Source organism: Zalophus californianus, chromosome 16 (genome assembly GCF_009762305.2).
Source record: "Zalophus californianus isolate mZalCal1 chromosome 16, mZalCal1.pri.v2, whole genome shotgun sequence".
Taxonomy (NCBI): Eukaryota; Metazoa; Chordata; class Mammalia; order Carnivora; family Otariidae; genus Zalophus; species Zalophus californianus.
This window is the reverse complement of record NC_045610.1, coordinates 61,366,537-61,390,060: the sequence shown is the minus strand read 5'-3', so window position 1 is coordinate 61,390,060 and position 23,524 is coordinate 61,366,537. Positions and strand designations below refer to the sequence as shown.

The 23,524-nt window shown below is 65.8% G+C and overlaps 3 protein-coding genes across 10 annotated transcripts in view; 2 read left to right on the top strand and 1 right to left on the bottom strand.

The window, feature by feature from the left end:
* FAAP100 (FA core complex associated protein 100) overlaps window positions 1-6,537 on the top strand; it is a 12,183-nt gene extending 5,646 nt beyond the window's left edge. For 4 of the 6 annotated variants that reach the window (XM_027567729.2, XM_027567727.2, XM_027567724.2 and 1 more), the window contains 4 exons: window positions 420-536; window positions 2,469-2,555; window positions 2,930-3,189; window positions 6,402-6,537. In XM_027567729.2, coding sequence (XP_027423530.1) covers window positions 420-536; window positions 2,469-2,555; window positions 2,930-3,061 — 336 coding nt within the window. In that variant the 3' untranslated portion in view covers window positions 3,062-3,189; window positions 6,402-6,537. Of the gene's footprint in view, window positions 1-419; window positions 537-2,468; window positions 2,556-2,929; window positions 3,190-3,352; window positions 3,512-6,401 lie in introns of those variants that run through there. The other 2 variants (XM_027567725.2, XM_027567726.2) reach the window with 2 other exon arrangements.
* On the bottom strand, window positions 6,021-10,714 carry FSCN2 (fascin actin-bundling protein 2, retinal). 3 transcript variants are annotated; one of them, XM_027567733.2, is made up of 5 exons: window positions 9,791-10,714; window positions 7,443-7,599; window positions 6,910-7,031; window positions 6,388-6,627; window positions 6,041-6,286 (listed from the first exon to the last, which is right to left on the bottom strand). In XM_027567733.2, exons 1-5 carry the CDS (start codon window positions 10,614-10,616, stop codon window positions 6,081-6,083), a joined length of 1,551 nt encoding a protein of 516 aa, XP_027423534.1. In that variant the 5' UTR covers window positions 10,617-10,714; the 3' UTR covers window positions 6,041-6,080. The 3 variants fall into 3 exon arrangements, with proteins under 3 accessions (XP_027423532.1, XP_027423534.1, XP_027423533.1); XM_027567732.2 differs by having other exon boundaries at window positions 6,388-6,555; XM_027567731.1 differs by having other exon boundaries at window positions 6,021-6,555.
* LOC118356360 (basic proline-rich protein-like) lies at window positions 10,710-23,524 on the top strand. The gene is made up of 12 exons (XM_035724430.1): window positions 10,710-10,742; window positions 10,825-11,307; window positions 12,696-12,816; window positions 13,988-14,176; window positions 14,331-14,410; window positions 14,473-14,553; window positions 17,891-18,231; window positions 18,518-18,647; window positions 19,744-19,766; window positions 22,462-22,658; window positions 22,856-22,959; window positions 23,090-23,524. The coding sequence occupies exons 1-12, from the start codon at window positions 10,710-10,712 to the stop codon at window positions 23,522-23,524; spliced, it is 2,217 nt and encodes a 738-aa protein (XP_035580323.1).

Below are 23,524 nucleotides of genomic sequence, written 5' to 3'. Positions count from 1 at the left end.
CGCCGTCTGAGGACCGACTGTGCTGGAACAGCCTTTGCAGGGCTGTGGGGTCCCGATGGGGACCGGCCTGTGCTTCATGTGTGGGCCTCCACCCTGTGCGCAGCTGGCATTTGTGGTCTCAGTGTGGGCCGTAGGGGTCGTCCAGGCGCGGGCTGTCCACAGTGGGGTGGGCAGAGGGTCACTTGGCCATAGAGTAAGTGCCGTGGGTCTAGGTTCCCAGGGAACAGGACTCCTCCTGGACACACGTTCCCAACGAGCCACTGTTGATCGGCTGGCTGGTTTTTCTGATACAAGTTAACGTGGGGTGGGGAGACTCAGGCCTGGGAGTAGGGGGCCCCAGGGCCTCTTGAGGCAGGTGGAGCTGCCGTTGGGGTGGGGCAGGGCCGTGCATGGTTGGTGAGACTTGTCCTGTGTTGCAGGTGGCTGTGACCCACCTGTGCACAGCAGGGCCCATGCAGACCGTGGAGATCCAGGTGGAGAGCTCCTCTCTGGCCAGCCTGTGCAGTGCACACCATGCGGTCATCGGGCGTCTGCAGGTATGTGGGCCTGCTCGGGAAGGGGGGGCAGTGGTGGGAACATGGGCCTGTGGGCGATGGGGGCCGCCTGCATGGGGGTCGCAGGACCTGCTCCCACGTGCTGTGCAGGGGAGCTGTGGGCGCCCGGGAGGCGAGTGGGGGGGCTTTGCTGATTACTCTTCAGTAGCAGACACTGCCCCCCGGTGTGCTGGCAGCCCCCGCTGGGCTCCCGTGAGGCCCCTGGCCGCTAGATTAAAGGAGGACAGTGTGCGTGTTCCTGCCGCGGTCAGCTGCACGTCCCCGCGCTTGCCTGGGCGAGGAACCCCATGTGCGGAGAGGCCATGCACTGGGGCCTGCACGCCTCCTGTGCGCTAGGCGTGGGTCCCGGGCCGAGGGGCCTGCACTCTGAGCCTCCACATCTTTGCCAGGAAAGCAAGAGTGGCAGCACCCTCTCAACGGTGCTGGGGGCCGCGTTGCTGCTACTCAGGCGTAGGAGGCAGCGGCTACACCGCCATCTGGGGGCCGTAACTCCTGGGTCTGAGAGGGTCCCCCTGTTCCAGATGAAGTCTGTCACCTGGTGTCCTTGGCCGGGCAGAGCCCAGGCCCCAGGGTTGGCTGGCCCATCTCCTCCCGCCTCTTCTGACTGTGGCCCTGGTGGCCACAGAGGACTCTCCAGTGGCAGCACTCAGCCTCACCTGTGAACTTACCAATGCACATTCCCAGGCCCCACCCAGACCCTGAGAATCGGAGAATCTGCAGGCCAGGTTTTTAGGCTTTGACAAGGACCTGAGTGCTGCTGGTTTAGACTCACCGGTGCACCCAGGCAGGTGGGTGCCACTCAGGAGCCCGTGGCCACCGCAGCCACCCCGTGTGGCGCCATGATGGGCCCAATGCAGCACACGTAGCTCAGGAATGTAGTTCCGAGTGCCTCAAGCTGTCAGAGGAGGCTCTGCCCAACAGGGACACCCAGGCTGTCTCCAGACCCTGCCGAGCGTGAGCATGGTGGTCAGGAGGTGCGTGGTCAGTGTGATGCTGGGGGAAGGAGCGTGTTGACTGGACCCCCAGCAGGAGGGGCAGGTTAGTGGCCTGGTGTTGCCATGACAGCCACAGACGGGGCACAAACAGCAGGAATTCAGTGCTGGAGGCCAAGGTCTCTCTCCACGTCACGCAAACGGCTTCTCCCCATGTTTGCACGTAACTGTCTTCTGTGTCCTGATCGCTTGTTATTAGACTCGGCCCCTCCCACCCCCCCACATGAGCTCGCCCTACCTCGTTCATTTGCAGAGGCCTCATGTCCAAGTATAGTCTCTGAGCCGCTGGGGGCAGCACTCCCAGGTGAATTTGGCTCCTAATAGGGAGGGCTGCAGATGCTTCCTTGAGGGGCATCCTCACACGGGCTGCACACCCCAGTCTGTCCTCCGTCAGCTGACGCCCTGCTCCCCGTGACGGGAGTGTACCTGAGAACCGTTTGTATTCTCCTGGCCACTCAGTGTTTGGGGGACCCTGCCAGATGTGCAGGGCCTGCCACAGAGGCCAACGGGGGCCTTGCTGCCTAATGCTGTCTGGGAACTTGGATCTGAGCCCCCGGGAGCTGCCTGGGCTTCCCCTGGAATGCGGGACAAGAACCAGCCCCACAGCAGGCTGTGCCAAGGGGATGTGCCAATGGGGCAGGTTGGGTGGCCCCCTTGAGGGCAGTAGGCACCAGGCCTGGGGCGAAGAATGGGAGATGGGGTGGTGGAAGGTGGCTCTGTGGGGATGGGGGGGACAGGAACTTAGGAGAAAGTGACTTCCAAGTCCTTCACTGTCAGGCTGGGGCTGGAGCGGAAGACACAGAGGGGCCCTTGGAGGTGGTGGTGCAGTGCTGAAGGACAGGTGCCAGGAGCCCTGGGCGCCAGCTCCAGATGGGGGAGCATCCTCTCCAGCCACCCGCCCCTTGTCCGCCCCTGCCCCCAGAGGATGGTCGTGGAGCAGGCTGCCCAGAGCTCCAGCCCACCTGATCTCCGTGTGCAGTATCTCCGCCAGATCCATATCAACCATGAGGTGAGGCCCCTCCAGCTCCCGTCCACGGAGCCTCCCAGCAGCCTGGTCAGGGAGGACCATCCCTGGCTGGGATCCTCTGGGAGCACAGGTGTCACCCGGCACAGTGAGGGGCCTGCCCAGTCCTCAGCGTAGCATCGGGGCAGGGGGCGGGGTGGGTGCGGTTGCTTCTGTCTCCTGCCTTGCACCTCTTGCCAGTCCACTTTCACTAGGCCCCTCCTGTCACCGGGGGAGGGGGGCCTGGCTGCATGTCTCCTGCATTCCTAAGTCACCTGCCACATCCCAAGCAGGATTTGTGCATCATGGGTGTCCCCCAGGGGCCATGCCCAGCAGGGAGGTGGGGGCTCTGAGCTCTTGCCGCCTGCCCCCACCTGCAGACTCTGCTGCGGGAGGTGCAGGCCCTTCGGGACCGGCTGTGCACAGAGGATGAAGCCAGCTCCTGTGGCACCGCCGAGAGGCTCCTGCAGGTGTACGCGCAGCTCCGGAGCCCCAGCCTCCTCCTGCTGTGACACCTCATGGGCTCCGCCCCCTGCCACAAGCCAGGCGCCCTCGTGGCTTTACGGAGAGACACCCAGGGCACGAGAGGCTACTTCCCGCCTCCTGACCCTGGCTGTGGCTGTGGGGTGGGGGAAGGCAGGTGAGCTGGGCCACTGAATGGGACACGGGGCCCGCGACTGCTCCAGGGCGTGTGTAAAGCGCGTTCACAGGCACGGGGGCGGGGGGGGGGGGTGCTACGTGCGCCTGGGGCACTGGGCTGTGCCCTTGCGGCCCCGTCCGCCCTGGCCCGAGCCACCCCACAGCGTTCCTCTCCCTTGGACAGCTGCCCATGGCTCCCCGCAGCACCCGGTGGAGCTGGGCAGTCTCTGGCCTGGAGCCCTGGGACTGGATCAGCGGCCTCCCCTCCCCGCAGAAGTCGGGCTGCAGAGAAGGTTTCTGGGGGTCGGGACTTGTGGGTTTGTGTCTGTGACCGTTGCTCTTCCCACCGCCCCGCTGCCTGCCCACCCATGCGCAGACCCCTTTGTCCCCCTCAGGGCCCCTCAGCCCTGCGTGTGCCGCTGCTGAAGCTACCAGCTGGGACGCCGCCCCCTGTGGCTCCCACCCTCACCCAGTAGGTGCTCCCGGCCGGGGCTGCGCCCAGCGCCCAGCACTGTGCATTGTTTCCAGGGCCCCTCACGGTGGGCTGCAGCCCCCCAGCTGCCTCCCTGTGGTGCTGGTGCAGCTAGCAGTGGGGGGGTGAACCCCCTTTGGACTTGACATGGTGCTGTCCTGCGCATGCGGGAGCTGCGAGGCTCCTCTGCTGCAGAACAAGTGTGCTCTCTGGGTCGAGCTGCCTCGGCTTCTGGGTGTGTCTGTCTGGGGCGGCCGCTCTGAGTTGCATTTCTGGGCCTCCCCAGGGGTGTGCTTGGATGAACCCTGCCTTGGTCTTTCCACGGTCGTGGGGGCCGGTAGGGGTCCCCCAGCACTGGGGCGAAGTGCCCACCTGGCCTGCGGGGCATGCGAGTCCCTCAACCCCAAGGAGGGAGAGGGGCCGGTGGGGAGTCCAGGTACGAGTCAGGAGAGTGGGTGGCCGCCACACAGACTGCACGCCGGAGGTTGGGCGGTGCTGGGCACGGATGCGGGGTGTGGGCCGAGCGGCGCTGGACGCACGTCCCCCAGCCCCGGGCTTCACTGGGCTTCTCCTGGGCCCCACTCCCCACACAGGCAGCCTTGCTCGCCCCTGGCTCCTGCCGACACGGCTGACCCTGGCGAGGCGGGAGCACTCGTCCTCCGTGGGGCGGAGACGGGCGGAGACGCAGCAGTGGGGAGGGGTGCTCCGCCTGCCTGCTGGCAGGAGGCACCTGCTGGGGCGGGGTGGGGCAGGGCCGTCACGGGGGGCCCGCCACCTGGGGCCCGCCACCTGGTCTCCAGAAGAGGAGACCCACAACCCGGACACCTAGCCGGCTGAGAGGAGATAAAGTGGAATCTTGTGAAACCTTCATGAGCGAGGGGAGATGGGGGGGGGGGTGAGGACAAATGGGACACGGGACAGAGCTCGGCCGGAGCTTCCCTGGGAGCCTTGTGCCAGGGTGCCCGGTCGGCGCCCCATCAGGGACAAGACGCCACACTGAGCACCAGGGGTCCCTCAGCCGGTGCCCGCCGTGCGTGGCTCGCCTTCCCCCACACAGCCCCGGCCTCTCCTCCCAGGTGCAGGGGCGTCCCTACTGCCACCGCAGCTGGCCCCTCTGGGGACCCCGGGGCACTGCTCCCTGCCTCCCCTCCCCCGCTCAGCAAGGGTCTGAGGCCAAGTGCACCCTCAGGCAGAGGTCAGCAGAGGGCAGGCCTCACATTACTGGCGGCAAGCCCTGGGCGGGGGAGCCCCCAACCCTCCTGCCCTGGACGCCACCAGGGGGCAGCACAGGCTGTGGCTCAGGCAGCCACCTGTCTCCTCTGCGGCCTCTGGGCTCTGGTGTCTGGTCCTCGAAGGGTTAACTAAGCCCACCTTGACCCCTGGGTCCCCTCGGGTCCAGCTCCGCTGTCCTTAAGGCGGGGGTGGGGGGTGGGCAGTGAGGTCAGGAGCAGGCGGGGCTGAGGAGGGCGCTGGGGAGAGGCTGCGGGGAGGGGCGTCCCTTCCTCCCCGCTCTGGGCGCGTCCGTTCTGCGCTCCCTGCCTCGCAGGCCCTTCCCAAAGCACCCAGTCCCGACTGGGCCACGCCGGCTGGGCTCCCTTGGAGGGGGTTTTCAGGCCCCAGGCGTGGGGAGGGAACTTGGGCGTCTGGTCTCGTCCTCCCTTCGGGCCCTAGGCCACACGGCCGTGTCCCAGCCCCCAGGTTCCACGTCTCCCACTCGGCTCTTCTCTGATGGCCTGGGTCACCCAACCCAGCCAAGAGGCACTGGCCTGGGTGGGGGTCCATGGGGGCTGGCGAGTGCGTGGATGCCAGCTGGTGGACCACAGGCCTTGTCTTGGCATCCGTCCTGCTTGGGGCAAGGCGGGTGGAGGCTCTCTGGGGTCTGGGGGGGGTGAGAGCCACACGGGTGGGAGTGGGAGCCCGGGAGCCCCCTGTCTGGGCTGAGAGGGGCCTTCTCCCCAGGGTTGGCCGCTCACAGCCTGCTTGGGAGGGGTGGGGTCGCTTTCGCCTCCGGTGCGCGGGGGAGTCCCTAAGACCCTGCCCCCGGGGAGGAGAGCCGTCGGGGGGTACCTCATCCCCAGACCCTGTGAGCAGCCTACCCCCCAGCCCAGCTCCGCTCGGTCTCCGGGAGCCGCTGTGCGGTGCCCGCGCAGGGCGGGGCGGGGCCCAGGGGGTGCCGGGTGGCCCCTGCCCACAAGGGGACGGGGTGGGGCGGGGGTGTCCCGCCCGTTGGACCCGCCTCCCGGCCACGCTCGCCTGCCCTGGGTGTCCTGTGCTGAGGGACGGGGAGGTGCAGGGCCACGGCCGGGACCCCCCCCCCCCGGGGCAGAGGCGCCGGCCCTCCCCGCGCGAGCGGCGCCACGGAGCCCGCCAGCCGCTGCGTCACAGACACGGTTTAATGGGAGGACGGGCGCGCCGCCCGCTCAGTACTCCCAGAGCGCGAGCCCGGCCGGCGTGTCCGCGTCCGCGCGCAGCAGCCCGGAGGCGCCTCCGCGCAGGTACTTGCCGCTCCCCGCGCGGATGGCCAGGCGGCCGCGCTCGCGGAACTCGAAGAGGAAGTCCTCGGCGCGCTCGCCGTCGCTGCACACGCTGCCGTGGCTGCCGGTGTACCAGAACCCGCCGCCGCGGCCTGGGGGCGGGCCGGGGTCGGCGGGGGGCCTCCCCCCAGCCCCCACCCCCACCCGCGCCCTAAGCTCCGCTGCCCTGCGCCCCACGCACTCCGGTCCGTACCTCGGATTTGGTAGGCGCCGTCGCTGAAGCTCAGATGGAAGATCTCGTAGACGGAGCGGTTGGTGTCCAGCTGGTTGGAGCCACGCCGGTGGCAGATGAAGCCGTCCAGGCCCCGCAGCACGAGGATGGGCCGATTGATGAGCTTGAGGATGAACTGCTCGTCCTCACCTGGCGGGGAGTAGGGGCTGAGGGGCCACTGCCTGCCCACTGCCTTCCTGGGCTGGGTAGGGTGGGTGGGGCCTGGGGGCAGAGGGGGTCCATATCTGCCCTTGCCATGACCTCATGTGACCTTGGCAAGAGGCCTGCCGCCACCAAGCCCCAGGTTCCCCAAATATACAGTGGAGACAAGTTCTGGGCTGTGACTGCTCCTTGATGTCCACAGTGATTATCTGGACCAGCAAGTGTGACTCCTGCCAAGGGCCACCTGGGCAGTTGTACAGGGAGGAGGGGCCAATTCTTAGGTGACAGGGGTCTGTGGGCAGAGGGCCCAGCCCCAGTTCCCTGGGACTGAGGAGTGCTCACCCACAAAGTCGCTGGTGGCCGCCAGCTGTCCATTCTTCTTCATGCACACATAGCGCCCATTACTGGCCTTGAGGGCCACCCGCCGGCCACGCCACTCCACCTCAAACATGGTGTTGGCAGAACTGGGAAGGTCAGGGTAAAGTCCCCTCAGAGCAGCAGGACGTGGGGGAGCTCAGGGTCAGACTTTCTCATCCTCCTCCGGCCCAGCACCAAGCCCCGGGGGGAGAAGTGGACACACCCACCACCATTAAGAGCCTCCCCTCGCCCCAGTGGGCATTCTTTCTTGGCCAGGCTGCCACAGTGGTCCTCATGGTGGAGGTGCTGGTGCAGACGGAGGTGATGGTGGAGATGGAGGAGGCGTAGTGGTGGTGATCATGGTGGTGGGGGGGGAGGCGTGGTGATGGTGATCGTGGTGGTGCTGGTGAGTGGAAGTGCTGGAGGAGGCGTGGTGGTGGTGGAAGTGGTGGTGATGGAGGTGGTGATGGTGAGCGTGGTGGTGGTGGTGGTGGTGGAGATGGGGATGGTGCACTCACACCTGTGTGGCTGTGGCATGGATGCCCCCATGGGTGACGAGGGTCCAGTAGCCCCCGGTGCTGGAATAGAAGGTGCACTTCTTTGTCTCCTGGTCAATTTGCATCAAGAAGGTCTCATGATGCAGTTCTTCGTCTTGGTTGGCTGAGACGTTGACCCCTGGAGGGAGAATATGGGAAGCCCCTCGCGCCTCTCCCTGGGTGGGGGGTGGGGAGCAGAAAGATGGGGAAAAGCATGCTCTTGGGAAAACCCTGAAGGCAGAGAGGGTCTCATCTAGAACCCTTTGGAGTTAAGATTTGGAAGGCACTTCTTGGAGGGTAGGAGGCAGTGCCCATGGCCGTGTGGGCACACCGCAGACCCCTACATCCGGTTCCCTAAAGGTCCTTGGCCTAGCTCCTACCACAGCCCCAGGAGCCAGACCTTCTGTGCCAGCAAATTCCTTGCCTCTGCTAATCATCAGGTAATCTGCTTGCTGCTGCCCTCTCGACCCAGGACTTACACCAGCCTCTATAACTCCTAAGCCACTGGGTGGGCACAGTAGGGTCCCTCTTCTTCCCCAAGCCATGGCCCAGGGCACAGCTGGGGCCTGGGGTCCACTCCTGGGCACAGAGTAGAGGCCGATCCACTGTCCCCTCTCCAGCCCCCTTTTCACTTGTGTGGTCTCCTGGGGGTCCTGAGGGAGGGCAAGGCTGTCCAGGGCTCTGCCTGGAGTTCCTGGAAGGGAACTGGGGGCATCCATGCCCAGGGTGGGGAGCAGACGGCAGGCACTGGCATCTCTCTGGTATTTTCCCATAAACCACGCTCCTGATTCCGGTGATGTGGCAGATCACAGAGCTCGCCGAAGAGGCCGGGCTCCAGCATGTCCAGCTGGTGGAGCGGGAGGAAATGGGGGCCTGAGGGTCAGGGCCAGATCCTGTCCAGCCCCGTCCCCAGGAAGGTAGGGCGGGCACCAGGAGGGCCTATGCTGGAGAGGGTGAGACCTGCCGTCCTTCACCAGCTCCCAAGGCTGCTCCCTCCAAAGCCGCCCAGATAGGGATCTGTCTCCCTTCTTGCACGAATGCCCGCCATCCCGGCCGTCCCATCGGCAGCACTGAACTAGGTGAGCGCCTGATGCTTCGGGCATGTGATCAGCAGTTAATTCAGACAACAAAGACGGTCTGCCCGATGCCCGTGGGTGCCGGGGCCTTGACTGGGATGGCTCGTGGAGAAGGTGACACTGAAACAGACCAAGGAGGTGGGAGACCCGTCCCCGCGGGTGCTGAGGGCAGAAGGAGGAGAGGGCTCCTGAGTCGGGCTGCACACCTGCACCGCGGCCCCGCGGAGGCCGACCGCACTGGCATCCCCAGCATCGCCCCTCACACCCCCTCCAGACAGACTGTGGCCAAGGGGTTTCCAACTCACACAGCTGTCTGCTGGAATAGCAGAGCTGTCTTGTGACCACGAGGCCACCAGCCCGAGGTCAGAGCTGTCCCCCGTGAGCAGCTCCACAAGGAGGAGTGAAGGGTTTGAGGATGCCCCTGAGCCGGCGATGGTGTCCTCCCTGGGACCCCACCACCCCGTGCCTCCAGACTTCCGTTTATATGAGGTGACGTCCTCATGGCTTGAGCCACTGGGGACCGTTCTGTGAGCTCCACTGTGCCATCGAGGGCCAGCCAGGGTGCTCCCAGACACCCCATGCGGAAGAAGACAGGTTTGGGGGCTGCCTGGCCAGCAAAATTATTGGGATCAAGGCACCGGCACTTGGCAGAACCCGCAGCTCCAGCTGCCTCCTCTCCCGGACTGACAGGCCACATCCCGCTTCCTCAACCATTCACTGGCCAGTCAACACTGAACATCTGGGGGGGCAGGCCCCATGCCCTAGGGCTATTGCAAAGGAAGCGAGCAGGCGAACATGGGGTCCCTCTGGCCTCTACAGGGGAAGGCAGATCCCGTCCTTAGTAGGGGATGCCCCCGTGACAGAGACAGTCAGATGCAGGGGGTCCAGGGAAGCAAGAAGAGTCCATACGGCGCCGTCCCTCACCATCCCACCAGTAGAAGAGAAGGGGGGGCAGCCCAGCATGGGCAGGACCTGCCCTCCTGCCCCTCACGGCCGCGGGCCTGGGCACCGCTGTCCTGCGTTCCGCGGCTGTCCGGCGCGCCGTGGGCCCAGTGGTCCTGAGAAGGAACCCCTCCTCCTGACTCTGAAGCCAGCAGCCCTCCGCCGGGACCGCCACGCGTGGCCCAAGGCCCACCCACCTGCACCGTGTGCTGCCACCCACTGGCCACCACCCATGAGGGCACGATGATGCCACTACCCCAGGCGGGCCCCCGCACCGCGGTCGGCGTGGCTGGCCTGCCGCGCCCACGTTACCTTGCCGCACGGACACGTAGCGGTGGTTGGCGGCCACCAGCACCACCTGCGGGTGACTCTCCTCCAGGTCGAAGAGCTCATCCTTGCCCGGCCGCGTGCTGCGGCCTGCCCTGAGCGTGCCGGCAGGCCCCCCGGGTGCCAGGTAGCGGCCGTCACGGTCCTTGAAGGCCAGCTTGCCCGCCTTGACCCCGAGCGTGTAGCGGGCGTGGGGCTCGGGCCCCCCCACGAGGCGGCCGTCGCTGCGCAGGTAGCGGCCGTCACAGGACTGGAGGCAGTACTGCCGGTTCTGGAAGATGAGGGTGACGAGCGCGCCCACGCCCCAGGGCGTGTCGCTGTCGGCCGCCATCTCGTCCTCCTGCGGGCACAGGTGCACGTAGCGCCGGCGGCTCACGCTCAGCAGGTGCGCCTGCGGGTGGATGGCCAGGTGGACGGTCCACAGCTCGGCCGGGGAGATGGCCGTGGCGAAGCAGGACAGCCGGTCCTCGGTGCCGCCGAAGAAGCGGCCGTGCGGCTCCGACTGCAGCGCCCAGCGCCCGTCGGGCTGTGGCAGCACCAGGAAGCGGCAGTCACGGCCCGGCCGCTCCGCCTCGCAGGCCACGCGCCCGTCCTCCTGGGCGGACAGGTAGCGGCCCAGGTGGTTGCTGCGGAGCAGCACAGCGGCGCCCTGCCCCGGGTCAGGCTCCAGCACCCACGTCTGCTTCCTCTTGAGGCTGGGTGCCGAGGCGTTGACCTTGAAGCCGAAGCTCTCGGCCGTCAGGTAGCGGTCAGCATCATTGACGAGGCCAAACTGGATCTTCAGCACCTGGTGCAGGCCGTTGGTGGGCATCCTCAGAGCCGGCCCAGCGCCCCACGAGGGGCCTGGGAGGCTCTCTCCGCGTGCTCACGGCCCCCGAGGTCCCCCAGAGGCCCAGCCGGCGTCATGGACCCGCCGCCCTCTGAGCAGCGGCTGCAGGCCCGCGGGCGGCAGAGGGCGGGCGGAGGGCGGATCAGAGCTGTGCCGGCTTAGGGACAGCGGCTGCCTTGTGTTACCCCAGCTTGGATTTCAGCCGCTCGTGGCCTGCCCCAGCAGCCGGAGCCCCGGGGCCTGCAGGGGTGGAGAGCTCCGCCCGCCGAGGGCTGACCACCTCCCCGTCTTCACTGGCGGCTGCCCAGGCCTACAGCCCGAGCCCCGGGCCCCGCCTCCTGGCGCCTGCGCCTCTTGGGCTGCCTCCTGGTTGTCCCCCGCGTCAGGGCCCCCAGACCCACTGCACAGACCCAGCAGCCCAGCCCCGCTGCTCCCCAATGCAGAGGAAGCTGCCCGGTGGAAAACTCAGCGAGGCCGCAACCCGATCACAGCACTCCACCCTCAGCAGCCGCCAGATCCTCGGCCAGATCCAGTTACCGCTTCTCTGATTCCTGGGGCCAGGAGCCCGGCAAGGCCCCCCAACTCAGGCAGCCTGGAGCTGGAGTCCCATACCGTCCCCCTCGGCCACTCCTCGGCTGCAGCCTGCAGCCCTGGGCCCAACACCTCCCCCAGGGTGGCCTGGGCTAGGAACGTGACAGCCAGGGGTCACGGTGCCAGGGAGCGTCCGGGTGTGCCCAGGCGCCCCCATCCTGGCACCCGTGGCACCCCGGCCCGAGCCAGGGTCGCACTCACATCAGGCCAGGAGGCCTGGCTCTGTGGGACCGGGAGAGGGCCCCTGGACCGCCCGAAGGCCCACGCAGCGGGAAGGTGACACAAGAGCGTGAGCAGGTATCATCCTGAAGGCGGCGGGCTGTCGGACCCGGGGTCAGAGGACCAGGCCTTGGGCTGACCCCTGTGCCGTAAGCACCTCAAGGAGCCCACGAGGCTGCTTCCCTTTCCCTGGGTGAGCTAGAGTGAAGCCAACCTTGCTGCGTGGGCCTGGGACCCCTATTCTGTTGGGGTTCGTGTTGCTGGGGCGACTGGCCGGACTTGCAGCATCTTTACAGGGTCTGGTCCTGGGGGGTTTGTGGGGCAGAGCCCTCTCAGCAGAGAGATGTGGCTAGCAGGCTAGGAGAGGCCGGAAGCTGGCCACCCCTGACCCCAGCACCTCCCAGGGCCAGCCACTGGGACCACCTGGCTAGACTCCCTCCCCGCTGAGCCCAGGGGGGCCGTCTTCGGGGACCCGCAAGGGGCCTGCTCAGCCGCACCCTGCCCGTCTATCTCCTGCACCTGCCTCAGGGGCTGGGAGCCAAGTAGTGAAACCAGAGCTGCCCGGCCTGGGCCTGGGCCAGCCTCGGTGCCCTCTTCCTCACTGCAGCGTGTGACCCTCAGGCTTCCCTCGGGGAATGGGCTCGGGGCCATGGGCATTTCCAGCCACAGCCTCATGGGCCCTTGATGCCGCAGGCAGCTCTGCTCCACCCCTCAGGGGTCCTTCCTCCATTCTCTGAGCCCTGGGCAGCAGCCCTGCCAGGCACAGGGAGACCCTGAGGGCCGGAGTGGGATTCTGGGAGACACACCTGGGCACCGATCCCCCTAATAGCACCGTGCACGCTGCGGGGTGGTCATTGGGGCTGGTCTAGTGCTCCCTGACAGCTAGCACTGTCCATCTCTGCGGCCCCCAACGTTGATGGGGCACCACCTGTGTGCCCGGCTGGGCTGCGTGCCAGGCGCCCACTGGCAGGGAGATGCCATCTGGGGTAGCATCCCCTCCCCACGGAGAATGCCCTTATAAGATCCTCCAAGTCCCAGGGGCCCAGGCCTAGCCTCGATGCCAGGCACACGTCCCTGGTTTGGGGGTACGAGCCACGATGCTGATACCTGTTTCTCGCTGGATCTCACTCTGCCACCTCCCAGGGTTGCAGGAACACCCGCGGAGCAGGTGGCTCAGTGGCGCTGCTCTGTTCCTCTGTGCACGGAGGGCCTGGGGCAGCTGTGCCCACTGTGCCCCCAACTCCCACCCAGGCTCCGGAGGAGCCCGGGATGCCCAATTGGCATGAAGGTCTCAGTAGCACGGACTGGCACTGCCAGGGTGTTCATGGGCATCCCGTGCCCAGTGGGAGGAAGCCCAGCTGCCAGGCGCTAAGTGGGCCTGGCTCCAGGCAGCCTCTCGCTGGCAGAGCCAGAAGTGGCTGTGGTCTCTCGGTTCGGGGCGGGCATGGTGTGGGGCTGCCTGGCACTGACTCACAGTGTGAGCTAAGGGGGGACCTCTCAGGCCCCAAGGGGACCCTGAGAGGTGGGCCTCCCAGCCCAGGCTTCCTTGGAGGGAGGGAGGGAGGTTGCATGGATTGCCCCCCACACCTCCCAGGACCCAAGCCCTGAGCCCAGATGCCTGCTAGGGGTCACGTCTGGATCCCCTGTAAGGCTCTGGTGCACAGTAGGTACGGGGAACATCCGGTGTGATGCACTGAGCCTCTGCAGGGAGGTGAGGCAGTGTGCATGCTGGTGCGGGCCTGCATGTAAAGGTGCACACGAGTGGGGCAGGACAGAGGGAGCCATGGTCAGTGGCTGGACCAGCCCTGGTCCTGGAAAAGCTTCCCTGGATCCCAACCCTAACCTGCTCATGGCCACCCAGCATGACGACCAGGTTGTGTACAGCACAAGGGAATCCGTGTCAGGGGCTACTTGTGAGAGCCTGTGGTGGGCTGTGTCCTCAGCTGTGTCCTCAGGGACACACATGTCCCTGGCCAGAGGGGTCCACACAGCCACCCACGAGGGGCACACAAGGCCGATGGCCTGTCCAGGATGCCCTCGGGGGCATCCAAAGTCACTTGACCCACTCACCTCTGGACCTGCCCTCCTGGGGGACGGGGTGTGTACCCCGTGTGTGTGCATTGCCCTGGGCCATCGTCTGCCACCACTGGACAAGGCCTGAGGACCGGTGTCAGGCTGCCTGATGCGCCCACTTCAACATACATAACTTTCCCTCCTGGGCACAGAGAGGCCATCCAGGCAAGCAGCACCCCTGGACCCCCACTTCGGGGAGTGGTCAGCCACCCATGGACCCAGCTGGCTGGAGCTGGGCCTAGAAGGCAGAGGTCACTCCAGCTCTCGGAAGCTCCCAGCAGCCAAGGGTGGGGCAGATCCTTGGCCTCCTGCCTGTTTTAGGGAGGTCCAGCCGAGGCCAGGAGGAGAGAGGGCCCTGAGGCCCCCAGCCCCCTGGCATCTACCCAGGAGCTCTCAGGAAACTGTTCCTCCCCCTGGGATGCTGGGGGATGGGCAGGCCTGGCCACTTGCAGGCCCCCCGCCGCCCCCAGCCAGGCCCCTGGAGGGCAACCAGGGAAAGGACTCCCAGTTCCGCATATCTAGACTGCTGGCCTTGGATGCTGCGCCCCGCCTGGGCTCCTGCCCAGCATGCTGCGTGCTGCCATGGCGACTGGCGCGTGTACCAAGCTGGATGCCCGAGCAACACTGCTGCTGGTGGCGGGAGCTGGCACGGGCCCCACGTGCGTGCCGGCTGGGGGAAGGGGTGGCTCCCCACTCGGGCTGGCCTGGCAGTGGCCCAGGATGGAGAGACCCCCCCCAGGGCCACACCTGTCCCAGACCCAGGTCCTGGCCCCCTGCTTGAGCAATGCCCGCTGTGCCCCTCCTTCCCCACAGGCCAGCGAGTCTCTGGGAATTACTCCACACAGAGGAAACCCCCAAGACCCCGCCCTGCTTTCCTGCCCCCTCGGCCCCAGGTACTGTGCCCTCCCATGGCCAGGCCACTCTGGCAGGCCCCCTTCTGGGCCTCTGCCCCTAGGGCGAGGCCAGGGCTTTCCTGCTGGCCCAGGCACTGCTGGCCCGGCCCCAAGGCCCTGATTCCCCTGCTCCCAGGCCCAGCGTCGGTTCCTGGGGCCCAGCTTGGCCAGCGCCGTGGGCCCAGCCTCCTGCATTGTTCCTGAAAACAGGCCCGGGGCTTGGCTGCCTCATGATTTTTTCATGGCGGAGCTCGGCCGCTCTGAAGTTCCACTTACATGGGCAGGCGGGGCCTGGGTTGGTTTACTGGAGGCTTGCAGGCGGTTTAGGGTGACAGGCTTCCTTCTGCAGGGCAGGAGCGAGAGGGCAGTGTTGGAATGAAGAGTGTGGGGAGGGGGCTCCGCATCTCACACAGCCCGCTCCACATGAAAATGCACCCACCCCCTCTCCCCTTCCCCACCATCTGGACCCCCCAAGACCCCTCCCTTCCCTCACGGTCCCCAGCCCCACTCCCATCCCCCACTCCCATCCCCCACCCCTCCTGAAGGCAGGGCAGCTCATGAAATACTGGTTTTGGCGGACTCCTCTCCTGCCTGGCCCACCCCCTTGCCCTTGAAGGGAAGCTGGGGGGGCTGGGGGGGCTGGGGGGGCAGCCCCCCCCGCCGTGCTGTCTGGGTAGAAAGCTGCTATAGTCTCCTGGCTCTTGTCTCTTGTAAAATCATAAAGTCCTGGGGAGGGGGTGGTTATTTCTGGAGGGGAGGGGAGGGGGGGACCAAGGCCTCTGAGCCCTGCCAGGAGTCCCAGGGCCCCAGCGAGGCTGAAAGTCCCTGAAGGGGCCCTGAAGGCAGGACGGGGCATCTCAGCCCAGATGCCCTGCAACCAATGTGGTCATCCAACACCCAAACCCCAGGACCTTTGCATATTGCTAGAACAAGAGGGGAGCATTCACAAGAATGTCTCAGAGTAAGTCCCTGGCAGCACGGGGCTCAGAAGCAGGACCAGATCAACTCCAAGAAACTAGATGGCTATTTTACTGTCCACCTGGGCTTCAAGACACACCCGGCGCGGGCAGTTGGGAGCCCCCATCTCTGCAGGTGACTGGGCCGCCTCTGCGCACCCCAGCCTTCCCGTGCAACCGTGCACACACGTGCACCGCAGCTGTGCACAGGGGCGCAGCCCGTCATGACGGAACCAGACCCCTCCCACCAACCATCACAGGCACATACTAAGTACCTACTGTGTGCCTGCAACCTCGCTAGAGACCCAGAAGGAACTTCTGGGACCAAACAGGAATGGAGCGGTTCCTTGTCCTACAGCGGGAAAGGCTGCGCAAGTGCTCACCTTCCTCTGTTGGACAGCCCCCGGGGGAGGGGGTTGGGGGGGGACAGCGCCAAGCACCAGCCCGAGGCCTCGGTGCTGGTCTGCTTCCCGGGAAAACCCGCACACGCCTAGGTGCTGCTCCGAGTGGTGGGCGAGTGAGAGAGAAGCCTAGCGGATGTAGCAGGGGACGGTCCGTGACGCCTGGGTGACCCAGGTGGCCCCGGACTAAGCGGGGGCAACTGCTGTTGGAGATACAGAGGAGAAAGGCAGCGGCCTGTCCACGGCCGCACGTGGGCCGCCGCGCTGTCGTTCTGTAGGACGATGCCCTGTTCTCAGGAAACACGCGCTGCGATAGGAAGCCTAGAGGGCGGAATGTCTGAGACCAGCTCCCAAAAGGTTCAGACGTGAAAAGACAGATAAAAAGAACAATAAGGCAAGTGTGGTAAATGTTAGAAAGTTAGTAAGTTTGAAATTATCCCAAAACAAAAGGGTTAAAAACTATAATAACTGGGATAAAAAAATCCCATTGCAGGGTCAGAAGAAGTCAAAGAAATATCCCAGAAAGCTGGGGGAGAAACAGGTCAAAGAAACAGTAACAGTATTAAAGGCCTCGTGGAAGAGATAGGAACACCCCATTATCAGAAATCCCAAAGGAAAAACAAAACAAAACAAAACAGGAAAGAAACTGAAAGAAAGAATGCAAGAAATTTCCCAAGAGCTGAAGGCCACTGTGTGCCCAGGGGCTGGAAGTGGCCGGGACAAGAAGGGGACTTCACCAAAAGCACAGCCAGAAATGTCACGGCAGCAGAAATGGAAAGAAAGGCCTAAAACCTCACAGAGAAACACGAAACAACCCTGGGTACTGGGCCAGAACTCCAATGATACCCATTTCCCCAAAATAGTCTAAGAAGAGACAGGGGGTCAGGCCTTCAAAATCCAAGGGCACACTTCCAGCATGGAATTCCCTCCCTCCCCAAACTACCCTCCCCAGGTAGGGTAACTCAGGTGTGCAGGTGCGCAAACCCGAAACCATACTTACAGGGCCCTGCCTCCCCTCCCCAGCTGGGTGGCCCACCAAACTCAATCCAGCCCCGTGTCAAGTGGGGCCTGGCAGGAGGGCGCCGGGGAAGGCGCTCAGCACGGCACAGTGGCAGCTTCACTCCGGATGCTTATGGGGAGGGGCCGCTCCTGGGGGGGGGGCAAGCAACGATTCACTCCCACAGTCCCACGTGGACGCACCTGCTGGGGCCAACCCACCTGTCAGCCAGGGAGGCGGATTGGCCTCCGGCTGCGCAAGAGCATCATCTGTCCCTCCCCCAGAAGGACCTGAGCCCAGTCTGGCTGCCTCCGCCCTCCACCACTCCACCTTCAGGTCCACCTCTGTTCCCCCAGGGGCATTCTGTGGCTCCTACCCCACCCCAGGGCATTCTGTGGCTCCCCACTGCCCTGGTGTGGCACTCCAGTGCTCACTCCCAACTTCCTGGGGTGGCCGTGCAGCTCACAGCCCTGGGACTGCGCCTGGAGAAGTGGAATCGGCTCACTGCCCCCCCCCGCCCTCCCCCCCCCCCATAGCCAGCGGGGTGAGTAAGGAGCTGGCTTTAGAGTCCGTGGCTGCAATCCTGGCTCCGCCTTTCCTGCTGTGTGACCTGGAACCTGCCTCAGCCTGGGAGCCCCCTCTCCTTCTCTCTGAATTGGTTATCAATGCCATCTGCCTGGGGGGGGGGCTAGCTGTGGAAATAACTGAGCCTGCCCAGGAAGCAGACTGCATACGGCAGCTGGGACGCCCACATCTCCATCCCCTGGGCCCCAGCCCTGTGTATTCAACGGATGCACGTCAGGTCCAGGTCCCCCGGGCTTGAGGGTGGACCGAAAGTGCCTGGGCGTCAGGGTGGGCTGGCCCCGGCTGGCTGAGTCGAGGCCCTGGCCCTCCCCTCTTCCGTGGCCCGGGTGCCGACTGACCCCAATCGCACCCTCTGTCCCTGCGTCAGCACTGGCTGAGGTCAGCGGCCACTCCCATCACTCTCTGGCGGCAGTGACTCAGGGGCTGGCCGGCAGTGCCGGGCGCCGCCCCAACCCCGTCAGTGGCTGTGGGGGGGGTCCCTCCGGCACACACAGGTGCAGCCCCGACTCCTCGCCCAGCCCCAGGCTCCCGGCCCCGCTAGCGGGTCCCACCTGGCGGCCCACCTGGGCATAGCACCGGGCCCGCCTCGGAGCCGGGCGCCATCTCCCGGCCCAGGCCGTCAAGCTCGCTGCCCCTGGGGCGTGGCCCGGTGCCCAGCCGGTGCCCCACCCGGGGAGGTGCGTGCCGAGTCCCTAGGGGCCAGGGTGCCGCGCCTGCCGCACCCCACCGAGGCGGAGGAGATGGGGGTGCGATGTGGGGGAAGGGGCCCCGGTGCCGGGTCCGAAAGCAGCTAACAGAGGGAGCGCAGAAGGGCTGCGGGTGGCAGGGCCGCCATGTGGCCGGCCCTGCTCGCATCCCCGGAGACCGGGCAGATCCGGACAGGTCAGGGCGCCCCAGGTCTCCGGCCTCAGTTTGCGCCGCCTCTGGGGTAGCCTCTTCCGCGCTCGGCCGCCCACGGGTTTTCCGTCCGGGGTCACTAGCGCTGACCTCAAAGGGCGCGGGCAAAGCTAGAGCCCGGACCCAGCTCCTGCTGGGCGGGGGAAGCGGGGGCGCGAGGACTTGTGGCCCGGGCACCGCCCCCTGACCGAACTGGGACACGTGGCCCCGGGCGCGGCCTGGGAGCGAGCGCCCGGAGGCCCACCCACCGGGGCTCCTCCGCGCCCCTCAGCGGCGGACCCTCGCTCCCCGGCCCGCGCCCAGCCAACGGCGGGGTGGGCGGGGCCGAGCGTAGCCACGCCCGTCCCTCGCCGGACCCGCCCCCGGAGCGCCGCGAGCCTTTCCTGGGAAGCCGGGCAGAGGTAGGAGGGCTCTGCGAAAGACCCGGTGACCCGACCGGGGCCCCGGCTCGACCCCAGCCCGGCCCTGCCTCCTCCCACTCTGCCAGGCCTCGGGACAGTGGCGGGGAGGACGGAGCGCCCAGAGCCCCGTCCTCCGCCCGTGTTCCCGCCCTGATCCGCCTCCTAGTCCTTGGAGTGGCGCCAGGCGTCCTGGGGGTGGGGACACCTGCCGCGCGGGGCCCTGACCTAGTCTAAGTGAGGAGAGCTCGGCCGGCCGGGCGCGCTCCCCAAAATCCGGAGCCCGAGCGGGAGGTACGGGGTCGGCCTGAACCTTCTCTGTGCCTTTCCCCACCACCTCAGCACTGTCCGCTGCAGCCCCGAGAGCCAACCAGCGCCGGGGGAGGGAGGTGCGGGTACAGGGTCCCAGGGGGGCAGTCAGACCTTGGGGCTCCCTTCCTTCTCAGCCCAAGACACATGTCCCCCTTTTTGCTCACTGGAGTCAGTGTACGGGGACCGCAGGGCCAGCCCCTCAAGGAAGGTCCCTCCAGGGCTGGGAGCCCCTCCCTCTTCATTCCTTCTGCCTCCCTCCCTCCATGCTCTCTGCTGCCCTGTAGGTGCCAGGCTCTATTCCAGTCACAGGGGACACCAGCTTCACCATTGTGCCCTGGGAACCTACACTCTGGGGCAGAGGGTGGGGACAGTGAAGAACCACTACTCAGGGAGGAGGTGGGGAGACTGGACCTGAGGCCAGTGCAGGGCCTCGAGGCCTGCAGGGAAGAGGCAGCCCAACTGGAAGAATTTTTCTGGCAGAGGAACAGCCAGGCACTAGCTTGGGGTTGGGAGGGCAGTGAGCAAGGGATGCAGTAGGTGAAGGGTGGGGTCAGGCAGAGCCCACCACCAGAGCTTCCGGCAGCAGGAGCAGGGGGACCTGATTGGCAACATTAATGGTGGGGAAGTAGGAGGCAGGCAGCTGGGCTGGACAGACAGCAGGGCAGGTATGCTGTTGCCAGGCCGGCTGGCACCCCTGTTTCTGGCTTTAGCCACCTGCAGAGGTGGGACCATGTGAAGAAGCCGGAGGCCTGGACTCCTGGGTTTAACCCCTGGTTTGCCATTGCAGATTGTGGCTGCAGCTCACTTAGGGTAAGAACTCTGTCCGAACGAGAGTGGTGACCTCTGGGGGAGGCAGCTGTGGGGGGGGCCCATGCTGCATCCGAGACATAATCATTCTTGGCAGTGTGTGCAGCAAAGGTGAGGAGCAGACAGACTGAGCACTACTGGATGGACCCCCGTGTTGGGGCCTGCACCCCCACCCCGTGGTATAGGGAGCGTGTCTGCTGAGGCCCAGGGAAGTGAGGCCTAGAAATGTGTCCTCAGAAGCAAAGCAAGGAGCCAACTGCTCCATCAAAGGCCACCGCTCCCAGGAATCTTGGGCCTGACACACAGAGGGGCTGAGTGTCTCTTAACCAAAAATTGAAACACTGGGATGTCAAAGCCAGAGGCCGGGAAAACAGCAGTGAGGGCCTTGGGGGTGGGGGGTGGGGTGGGGAGATTCACAAGGCTGCCCCATGGCCTCCTGTCCCTAGACCTGTCGTCCAGTGCAGGAGGACCACCAGCCTCGGAGCCTCTGATAGGCCGCACTACCTTCATGTCACTAGACCACTTCTTTAGGGAAACTGAGGCATGGGGAGGGCACAGCTGGCATAGGGCTGAGCCTGGCCCAGAGCCCAGGTCCTGACTCTTAGCCCGCTGCTCTTCTAGGGGCCTCCGTGGCTCCTGCTACACCAGGGTGTGGAGAGAAACTCCCCTGGGGCCTGTCTTTGACAAGCCTGGAACCCTCCTCTGCCGGAACAGGGGTAGTGCAGGACTCCTGGCCTGGGTGTCTCTGCACACCTGACTCCCCACACCGCGAGCCTGTTTCCCCACCTGTAACATGGCATAGTTTCGTGGTACCTGCCCAGGTGGCAAGAAGAGGACAGTGCACGGAGGCCTGGCCCAGGGCTCCCTGGAGCAGGACAGAGGGGTGGTGATGAGCCCACGGCACCTGGCACAGCGTGCATGGGACCAAGTCACCAGCCAGCCGCCAGGAGGCTTCACTTCCAGCTGTGCTGCAGTGTGCACAGCGCTGGCGGGCGAACGAGCCCCGGCTGGGCACTAGTCCAGACACAGAAGTATGTGGCTCTGACCTTGCCCTTGGACTTGAAACTCAGAGGCAAGCAGGCCAAGCCAGCAGGAACCTGGCCTTGCATACCAGGGCAGCCCTCAGGACCACTGTTTGAAACAGACTGCACGGCTGAAGCCTGCTCCCCTCCCCTCCCCTCCCGAGGGAGCCTGCCCAGGGCCCTGCAGGTGGCTTTAGACGACAGAAGCATCTTCAAGGATTTGATCTGTCCACGGGCCAGGAGAATAAGACAGTGACCTAAGGATAGAGAAACTGGTCTTCCTTGGGTTTTCTGAAATGAAGTTTTTATTATGAGACAATTTTAAATTTACAGAAAAGTAGCAAAGACCGTCCAAGCTTTGCTGTAGGCTCCCCACTCAGTTTCCCTATTGTAACAACTTGGGCCTGCGTGGTTGATCTGTCATCGAGACTAACTTTGGCACTTGGTATTAAACTCCACACTTTCCTCGGACCTCACCGGTTCCTCTGTTCCAGGATCCAACTCAGGTTCCCACATTGCATTTGGATGGAGAAGGAAAGGCATTCCAGGCAGGTGGAATGGCAGCGGCACAGGCTAGGAGCAGTGGCCCATTACCTACCCTGTCTGCCTGACAAGTAATGACTAGTTGGGAGGTGGCTAGAGGTGGGAGGCAAGCAGGGGTGAGGGAGAGTGAGTTTGGGGCAGGGCGGGGGGTGGGGTGCTGGTGGGCTGCAGGCCATGCTCCCAGGTGCAGAGGTCCTAGGCGCAGGGAGATGACAGGCTGGTGTGGGTTGCCAGGCAGTGCCCAGGACTGGAGCGCTAACTCTCAGCTCCACCAGTTACCTGCAAGGTGATACCACTTCCCTGCCCCGCTATTTTCTCAGCCATTAAATGTATGGGAGATAAAATGAGACGCAGCAAAGTCACAGTAAATCCCCTAAAGCCAGCAATGAGCTAGGAAAAAAAAAAAAAAATCACATCATTTCTCTGAGCCCCAAGCTTGTCCTCAAGATGGAAAGGACGCACCCGCTTTTGGGCAGGAGGGCAAGTGCAGACTCTCTCCCTCCTGCCCAGAGCTTCCCTGCTCGCCGGAGCCAGGGGCTGCTGCGTCCTCGCGGTCCCCTCCCCAGGGACGCCAGGCCCTCTCCCGCTCCGGGCGGGGTGGGGACGGCCCTGAGCTTCCAAGAGCACAGCCCCGAGGTGACCTTGGCCGAGGCCTCGTACTGCCCCGTTGCAAAACAGAAAAAGCACAGTGCAGAAGGCGGTGCTCCCCCATCCCCCTGCGCCGGGCCAGCGGGCCCAGTTCTACCAGGCGCCGGGCCCCACCGCGTCCACGTATCCCTGGCTTCCGGTGGTGCTTCCCAGAAGGTTACTCCCCTCCTCCCCAGCCAGGCATCGAGCCCCGCATCCACCCCCCCAACCTCCTGCGGCCACCGGACCCGGGGCGGGGGGGGAGGCACACGGAGCCCCACCCCCACTGTCGCGGCCAGGCCTGCCGCGGAGCTGCGGGCTCGCGGGGAGCCGGGGGTGCGGGTGGGGGACGGCGGCTGCCCCCTCCGCTCCCGCCCCGCCCCGGCCGCCCGCCACCGCCCCTTTGTTCCGCTGGCCAATCGGCGGCCTCCTTGACTAAATAAGGCGAGGAGCGCGCCCAGCGCCCCCAGTCCGTTACTTCCACCCCCGCCCGGCCGGTGACTCAGGGCCGGCGGCGGGCGGGGACGGGGCTGCCCGGGCCGCGGCTTCCCGGGCGGCGGGCGGGGCTCCGGCGGCGCCGAAATCGCCAAATATGGCCGCACCGCGCCGCGCGTGCCACCGCCCGCCGCCGCACACCTGCGGCCGCACCTTGTCGTTCCCACCTCCCCGCCCCCCCCGCCGGTGACACACCGCGGAAGAGGAAGTAGCGCCCGGCCCTCCCCCGCAGCCCGGCGCCGCGGGTGGGGGGGGGGTAGGGCCGGGCTCCCGGGCCCCGCCCCACTCACCTCCGCGACCCTGGGGCTGAGCGCCCGGCTTCCCGCGGACTGCAAGGTGCGGAGGGAGGCAGGGGGGCGGGGACAGAGGTCTGTGGGTGTCCGCTCCCTCCCCATCTGTTCCCAGAAGTGGCTACCCCTTCGGGCACGCCAGACAAAGGAGTGCTGGGGGAGCTGGAGTTGGAGGAGAGACAGGTGCCCCCCAGCCAGAGGCCCGAGTGGAATCGTGGAGTGGGCGGACACAGGACGTGGAGACCTTAGCACTTCCCACCTTCCCTGTGTCCTGTGTGTGACATCTTGGGAGCCCCAAGTGGAAGTCATCCTTACATCACGGACACCCCCACCTGGGGGTTGTCCTCAGGCCGTGATTGTGCCCACGGGCGCGAGTGGCCGCGAGTATGGATGGGTTTTACGGAGGCCCGGCCCGGGGTTCTCCCATAGGTGGGGCACACACCTGACGAACAGCAGCCCTACCCCTGAAAAGCCTGGGGAGTCGGGGACCCAGCTAGTCCTGGGGGCACGGGTGGCCACAGACAAGGCCATGGTGTCTGGGGCACTGCAGTCCCCAGGTGAGCTGGGCAGCTGCTTTACCTTCTGGGCCCATGGTCCTCATCCACAGACGGCCACCAGCTCACCTTGCAGGGCTCTAGGGGAGGCTGGCCCCGCCCCCCACGGTCAGACACCTGCCCGGGTCAAGCTGAGCGCCCCGGAGACCTTGTGCGAGTCCCTGGCCTCACTCGGCCCGGCCCCACCGCCACCACTCTCGGCCCGGTGCTCTTCCCCACGCCTCCTCTGA

What these genes read in the sequence shown, in the direction of transcription:
- FSCN2 (XM_027567731.1), bottom strand. Translation starts at nt 10,616, where the DNA reads ATGCCCACCAACGGCCTGCACCAGGTGCTGAAGATCCAGTTTGGCCTC. An exon ending in CATGCCACAGCCACACAGGT is followed by an intron (nt 7,032 to 7,442) that starts GTGAGTGCACCA and finishes TGACCTTCCCAG; the next exon opens with TTCTGCCAACACCATGTTTG. An exon ending in GGCCACCAGCGACTTTGTGG is followed by an intron (nt 6,556 to 6,909) that starts GTGAGCACTCCT and finishes ACTCCCCGCCAG; the next exon opens with GTGAGGACGAGCAGTTCATC.
- LOC118356360 (XM_035724430.1), top strand. Translation starts at nt 10,710, where the DNA reads ATGGACCCGCCGCCCTCTGAGCAGCGGCTGCAG. An exon ending in CCTCTGAGCAGCGGCTGCAG is followed by an intron (nt 10,743 to 10,824) that starts GCCCGCGGGCGG and finishes GTGTTACCCCAG; the next exon opens with CTTGGATTTCAGCCGCTCGT. An exon ending in GGCCCAACACCTCCCCCAGG is followed by an intron (nt 11,308 to 12,695) that starts GTGGCCTGGGCT and finishes ACTCCCACCCAG; the next exon opens with GCTCCGGAGGAGCCCGGGAT.